The 8143-nt window shown below is 36.6% G+C and overlaps 1 protein-coding gene across 1 annotated transcript; it reads left to right on the top strand.

Moving 5' to 3' along the window:
• The first annotated feature begins 388 nt into the window (after positions 1 to 388).
• On the top strand, positions 389 to 2090 carry LOC103931800 (2-oxoglutarate-dependent dioxygenase AOP2). Its single transcript, XM_009341327.3, is given in 4 exon segments — positions 389 to 926; positions 1200 to 1365; positions 1368 to 1523; positions 1710 to 2090. Coding segments are annotated over 4 exon segments (939 nt in total). The 5' UTR covers positions 389 to 552; the 3' UTR covers positions 1953 to 2090.
• The last annotated feature ends 6053 nt before the right edge of the window (positions 2091 to 8143 follow it).

Below are 8143 nucleotides of genomic sequence, written 5' to 3'. Positions count from 1 at the left end.
GTATGACTGCCTTTAAATCCCCTAATCCATTGTCGTTCCAAATGCTACATTAGACAGCACAATTGCATTACTTCCCTTTAAGTCCCACAATTCATTCCCCTTGCAAATCCTACGTCAGGTAGCTCCACACAAAAGTACAGATCTAAAATTGTTTTAGATTTGCTATTCCTTGTCAATTCTTAAATTGTTTTAAACTGATGTTGACATTTTATTGACGATGATGGAACAGAAACGATGGTAAAGTGTTTATGTAATTATCTCTAATTATAGTGATTAGATGTGTCGCGTGCGCATGCACACAAAGATACACATATATATAGTTGTGCAATACTGACGTCCACCTTAATCAGCTAGATAATGCCAAGAGGAGAAGGTATAAGCAACCACTGCCATCTGTTTCTGTCTTTGCATCACCTGATCATTTGTCTTGTTGTCACAGTTGCACCAATAAATTACTATGATCAAGAAATAAGAACAACATAAAAAACTGGCCTTCTCAACCATTAATACTCTCATAAAAATATTGGTAGCCCAAAAACCCTAAAGCAAGATATGGGTTCTGAAGTTGAGCAAAAGCTTCCTGTCCTAGATTTCTCCAAGGAAGCTCTGAAGCCAGGGACCAACTCATGGCTCTTGGCATGCAATGATGTTCAACAAGCACTTGAAGAGTTCGGATGTTTTGTAGTGTTGTATGACAAAATCTCCGATGAATTTCGCAATGCTTTACTGCGTTCCCTTGAAGAACTATTTGATCTCCCTACCGAGACCAAAATGACAAACAAATATGAAAAACCATTAAATGGCTATGTGGGACAAATTCCCAAACTCCCTCTCCATGAAAGCTTGGGCATCGACAATGCAACCAATTTTGAGGAGACTCAAAAATTCACAAAGCTCATGTGGCCTGCTGGAAATGATAAATTCTGGTAATTAATTTTTTTATTTTTGCTTTTCTGAGATCACCTTTCTTATCTTTCTACAATATAAATTGTGGGAAAATGAATTTCCAGACACTTCCTTACACACCCATAGTTGTGTGGAAATCATTTTCCAACAGAGGTGATTGTACAAGAATTTCAAATTTTGAATCGATGGTGTAAGACTTATCCAATCTTATCAATTCAATGATTTTTTTTTTTCTTTTCAATAAATCATGAAATCGTTTACCATCCTAACTTTTTTTTGGCGTTATAATTAAGTGAAGCAGCATATGCGTTTGCAAAAGTGGCGGAGGAGTTGGATCAAATGGTTGCTAGAATGATATTTCAGAGCTATGGTGTGGAGAAGTATTATGACTCATATGTTGGATCGATCTCTTACCTTCTTCGAATCTTGCAAAATAGATCACCCAAAGAAAATGTCACAATCTTGGCTTCGTCGCTCATACTGACAAGAGCTTCACAACCGTACTTTATCAGAATAATCAAGTCCATGCTCTCGAGGTTGAAACAAGGAACCACGAATGGATTAAAGTTGAGTTTCCACCTTCATCCTTCATAGTCATGGCGGGTGATGCCCTAATGGTAGGTCACTAAGTATACTGACGAAAAAACACATCAAATGTCAAGCACCGTAATCTTAACGGATGCTTAATTTCTGGAATTAAGATATTTTAATGTATTATTGTTTATATGTTATTAAGATTATCCTTAACTCTTAATTCGTAGAAGATATATAAATTTATATTTATGGTTTGGTATGTTGATTAGGCATGGAGCAATGACAGGATATTATCTCCTAATCATCGAGTTATTATGAGTGGGAATGAAACAAGGTACTCATTGGCACAATTTGCATTTAGCGATGGCGAGATACATGTACCTGAAGAGCTTGGTAATGAAGAACGCCCATTACGCTACAAGTCATTTGATCATCCTGGACTACTACGTTTCTTTCGCTCTCAAGATGGTTATATTTCAAACAGTGCTATAAAAGCCTACTGTGGTGTTTGAACTGAACCTTGCGGCTAAGAAGTACATTGCTAGCTGTGGGTGTATTGTGTGTTTTCAAGGCTTGGTTTGCTGGATTGTCTAATAGTACTGTTGTCATTTTTTTTTATTTTTTATTTTTTTTAATTGCTGTGCGTGGCTCTGTTTCTTATTTGTTTTCTTCATATTGATATGAAAATCAATATTGGTATTTCCTATGAGCAAGCTAATTATATGAGTGCAAAAAGTATTTTTCTTAATTATCATCAACATGATACATTTGCGACATTGCCAGACTCAGAGCTTGTTAGTCGTTACTAGTAATTCACAATTGTGAACTAAATAAAGAGCGGAGGATATATATACAAAGGACCAGAACAAGAGTCCTTATGAAACAATCTGATGACCTGAACAAACTGGAAGATTGAAAAAAAATTGCACCAAATGTGGGTAGAACTAGATTTTGAGAATAGTATATTTCGTACCTAGGAATGATTTTGAAAGGATTGACCGTGAATTAGGAGAGCTTAAACCTAAGCATGGCTCAGAACAAGCCATCACAATGAACTAGTTATTCAAGTGACAAGAAGGGCCTTATTATTCCGTAAATCGTTCATTCTTTTTTCCAACAATTGTGTAATGAATGATGCATTGGTTTAGTTTAGGGAAAAGCCATAGGATAACCCTAATTAATCTTGAGCTTTCAATATAAAAAAACACCATTTCCAGACGGAAGGGTTTCATCGGGCAAAATAAGGCTTTCATCGCCTAGGCATTGAAGGTCGCTTGGAAGATCAGGGAGGTGAATGCCAGAGGCTCCCATTCCCTGCGCCATCAAGCAATGTACCACATAAACCACCTCCCGCTGGTGTGCAACCTTTTGCTGAGCTTGTTCTCACTAACGCGCTTCTTCTCCTCACTGGTGCATAGCCTCTAACTCCCTCTCTACTTGCTGTAGTTTGGAAGACGTCCCACTTGGAGGCTGTGGGCTAGATGAAGATCAGCAGAGATCTCGACCCGCTCCTAGGGCCCCAAAGTTCTCGGCCTTTCCGTCCCCCAACCTTGTCCATTAGCAACTGTAGAGACACATCTAGATCTGGTATTAGCTGCACCATTGGCGTGTCCTATTGCTGCTTGAAGAGGTTGGTGAGGGACTCGTTGTTCTTGTGCGACATAGAAGCCTACAAAAAAGGAAATCAATTAAACTTATCGATCATAATTTGAAAAAACAAATTGAAGTGTAATGAAATTTGAAATTAAAATATAAATGGAATACTTACTGAATGTCATCAGCCACCTGGTTTCCATAATTGACATGCATATCACCCAAGTGTCGACTTTTGTGAAAAGTGAACCTTTCTCTCACCATTCCTTGACCTAAAAATTGAGGGGCCAAGAACCAAAGTGATGGAGGTACTACTTCGCTTCCCGGTTACCCTTATTTGCCTTCAATTTCCGTTGAGAATAAAAAAATTGAAAATAGAAATGAAATTTAAAACAACTTACCAAAAAATTGCGAGCCCTAAAATGGTTGCAGAACTAGTGCCACTCATCTTTCATTTCCCCAAACTCTAGGGGTAGATCAGTTGGAGCTTCGGCAAGAAATGCACAAGTCCGGTAGTATAGGAGGAGCTCGTACTTCAACTCCTTATACTGGTCAAACCACACCCAATTTATGTACTAGAACATACCCCGCAGTTCCATGTTGTTCTCGAAGTTAACCTGAAATATCAATATGCAAAATAAATAAGTATTATTTTAAGAATACACTAAATATGATTAAGTAATATAAATAATAAATAAAATAAAAAAACACACTTACCCATATCTCTTTCTTCATCGCCTCATCGCTTTCTACACCTCAAAGGCGAGCTTCCTCCATGTAGGGGAAGCATAGGGCACTTAATGCGAATGATGGCTCCCATGTCGTGAGTTAACATGCTGTTGAATTTGAGGTTCGCCTGCTGATGTCGTGGGTCATAAACGATCATGACCTTGGCTTGCATTATGCGGTGATTCGATTTGAGGACAAGCCTCTACAGATTCCTCGCGTTTTTACGTTCTTCCCACCATCGGCTGAGAGTTCTTCATTTCCCTTAGATGACATTGTCGCTGAATCGGCATCGCCTCCGTGGCGTCAAATTAGGGATGACATAGTGTTTGGACCCATGCTTGATTTAATTTTAATACTAAAAGTGTAAAATAACCAAAATACCCCTAAAGGTGATAATTAACTTTCGTTAACCGTTGCATTGTGACATGTATGAACCACTATTTTAAAATATTCTTGTAGTATTCGTCGTCGCAAACGAGTGGGCGCAAGTGGAATTGAATTTGGAGCTACGACGGAAATTTTACGAAATTACAAAGACGAAGGGCAATTTAGTAAATTCACTATTCTAGTATTTGGTTTTTGATATTTTATTTTGATATTATTTTTCTGGTGGGATTTTTATGGCCTATGGGGCCCACAATCCACTTCTTATCTCTTGCCTTGTGTCCCTTCTTCCCCTACACTCTCGAACTCTAGCAAACTCTATCTATATCTCTCTTTCTCTAGAACTCTCCCTCCTCCTCCTCGTGCACTTCCAAACCATCTACACCAGCTTACACTCTGGGGAGAACTAACCTCCGTCGTAAAAACCCCCATACCTAGACAGTTCTTTCTCTTTCTCCTTATCTCTCTCTGCATAGTGGTACGAATGGTGTACAAAACTTCCTCGGCGAGTTCTCTCCGTTTTCGACGAAGGTGAGCCTCGAAAACCATCTAAAGCTTCTTAGATCATGTTTTGGCGTACGATTAGGGTAGTTTTCAGAAGTTTGGTGATGTTTGATAGCAGAAATAACTCAGGGAGACCCTAGTTTATTGGCGAATGACCTTTGAGTATACAGGCATTTTCCAGCCAACTTGGGCCATAACTCGATTCCACTTCGGTATATTTTGATTCCTTACCTCCTCGATTTTATTTTAGCTTTTGAATCTTTAAATTTGGTTGAGAAATGAGCTTGAACAGAGCTCTAGAAAACAAGCCCAAATTCCGGCAACCGACGACAAACTGGGTCGACCCGACCCATGAACCAAAACTGGATTTGACAACCCAAATCTGACCTGTATGCAACCCAGATCCGACCTGGACCCATTGCAGAATCTTGCTGGAATATTCTCAGGAACATTCCGTTAACTTTTAATAGAATATTTCGTCTAAGGACGAAAATATTCCTTTAAAGTCAATTGTTGACCATTAGTTGACTAGCGTTGACTTTTTTCAAATTCTCTCGAGCCGTCCTAAGGGATTTCGACACGCTAGTTCCATTTTCAAGCTTCGTTTTTCTAAATTCAAACATTTTAATTGAGTTTTACGTATGCGTCTTCATATTATGCTTATGTGCGATTATTATTGGAGACTTCGTCTTTCCTTGTTCGAATGACTACGACCCTAAAATGCAATGTGAGTGGGTCTTGCTTTGAAATAGTATATTTTTTTAGTTTTGATATATATTCAATATTGAATTTTCTATGTGATGCCATAAACTAAATTAACGTTTATAAGGAATGTCATAATGATGGGATTAGGAAATCATCATAAATCCTACGAGATGCACATGTATGTGTAATATTATGGGATGCCTTAATTATATTTACGACCATGAAAAGTATTATATTAACTAGAATTATCGAATTACTGTTGCATGATCATATTTATGTTACTATTCATCATACATGCATACACTGGTGTTTGTAATCATTCGAGGGTCAGGGCTAGTCCTCACGTGTATATTCACTTTGTATCAATACGCTCACCTTGAATCCATTGTAGGTGTCAATCTGTCCTGGATTTCTATAGGCAATTAGGACTCGTATGTGATGACAATAACACCAATCTTCACGTGATTGTATGTAAATCATTATTACACTCAATCCTGTTCATGTCAGAGTATCTCTGCATGAGCTCGTGTATCAGGATATATTGATGAGCACCGGATATTATATGTTTTGTATGTGAATGTGAATTATTACATTCTCGAGAAATTGTTGTTTACAGTAAGTGTTTTTATACTATACGTAGTATGTTATATTTGGAAACTATACTTATTATACGGCGAGGATTTATATGTTTTCAAAAAGGTTTTACAAACCTTCATTTTCAAGCACACTCACCCTTGTTTTTCACTCCTCAAGGATTTAGTGGTAAAGTTCTATGACCATGAGAATTTTTGGCAAACGTTGATATAGGTGACTGCTTTCGATGGTATAATTCATATTTACTTTTACTGTACTTTACTTATGCTCTAACATCATGTATGAAATGGGTTCAATCCCGCTCATATGCGTATCCTTGTATTTAGTTATTTTTATGTTTAAATTTATTCACAGATCTCCACATCACTATACTTTATGGCTTCGTCACATTCTGGGTGTCGACCAACACAACTCGATTGCCAGTCTAAGTGGGCATTCCGAGTTAGGGTGTGTCACATAGAGCCAAGAAATTGTGAATACGGTAGGTAGATCAAGGCTCCTAGATCGATGAAGCTGATAGGGTAGACCCGACCGGCAACTCGATTGCAGCCCTAGGTATCGCTAGTCCCTGCCAGTGGAATATCTGAACCCTCTAACAAGAGGTAAAGTGGCGGCTATTGGTAATCAACCACAATGACATTTGTAGAAAAAATCACAATAAAGAAATACTAATTTACAAAAATTTAAGTAATTTCTAAATATTTTATTGAATGACATTATTTCAAAAAATACGCACAAAATTACAAAACATTTCTACTATTGCCTACAAAGTACAGATATCCTACAAATTTCTAGTATTTCCTTCAAATTTCAAATATTTCCTACAAATTACAAATGTTTCCTCCCACAAAATTACAAATTTTATTTCCTACAAAATTCACAATATTCACAAATTTCATAATCTTCCTATTTGACAAATTTCACAATTTTCCTACCAATACATCAAAACCCAAGATTTTGCACATACAACTAATATAAATCAAAGAGATAAGCAAACATACCTATGGGGCAAAGAGAGAGAGCACATAGAGGGCAAAGAGAGAACACATAGATATATCAGGGAAGACGTAAGGAAATAGAAAGAAGGCTCACAGCCTGATATAAAATATCATCAAAGTTGCAAAAGTTTTAAGATTGTCACATGTGTATTTTGACATAAATTTTTTTGTTGAGCAAAAGTTGCATAGAAATGTCCGCCCATTTAATTTTGGGCGAAAATAAATGGTGGGAAAATAGCTTTGCCTGACAAATTTTATGATAATTCGTCGGACAAATACTTTAATATAGGGGAAAATATGATATGTCGAGAAGAATGGGGGAAATTTGAAAGTTTGCTCTACGTATCCCGTCTAAATAAAAAATTCAACAAACACTTAGAGTTTATTCTATAATTCTACTAAGTAGAACGTAAGATTTGTGGTAACCACTAGTGGAAATATTTTAAATTGATGTCAGTTCATTCGGAGCTAAAATAACCTTTAAACCATGATTATACGTTTCTAACCGTCCAAGAATTTTGTCCCATTATATAATCCATGGAAATTTGTTTTAGGTGATTGTTGGTATATGTGATCTCGTACTACATTAAAAAAGTGTGACGGTTGGATCATTGAAATTAGTTTCATAGACTGCGTATCCTGTCAAACAATAGATTTAACAAAGACTTAAGAGTTTATTTTATACTTCTATTAAGTAGAACGTAAGATTTTGTGGTAACTACTAATGTAAATACTTTAAATTGATGATCAGTTCATTCACTGTATTCTTCTACGATCAAGGAGTGTAGTTCCAAAAAATCATAAAAAAAAGAAGCTAAAATGACCGTTAAATCCTGATGATACGTTTTCTAACTGTCGAATGATTTAGTCCCATTACCTAATCCCAGAAACTTGCATTTGGGTGTTTTTTTAGTATATGCCATCTTGGAGTATATACCAACTACATTGATAGTTGGATAGTTAAAATTAATTTCACAGTGAAAAAAATTATTGGATGAATTGAATATGCAAAAATATTCCTCATTTTTTCCTGACAACATATTTCAGTTTGGCCGACAAATCTTGCATTCCTGAAGAACCTAAAGTGTATGAATTTGACTATAGCTCATTATATGATATTGACATTGCTTGAGTTTCTTGAGAAGTCACATAATCTAATATAGATATATTGTTTACACTTGGAATTGTAGCTGAAC

Source organism: the organism of the source record quoted next, unplaced genomic scaffold, assembly GCF_019419815.1.
Source record: "Pyrus x bretschneideri cultivar Hongxiangsu unplaced genomic scaffold, Pyrus_bretschneideri_v1 Contig20, whole genome shotgun sequence".
Taxonomy (NCBI): domain Eukaryota; kingdom Viridiplantae; phylum Streptophyta; class Magnoliopsida; order Rosales; family Rosaceae; genus Pyrus; species Pyrus x bretschneideri.
The sequence above is the reverse complement of the archived record's forward strand: the minus strand, read 5'-3'. Positions and strand labels throughout refer to the sequence as shown.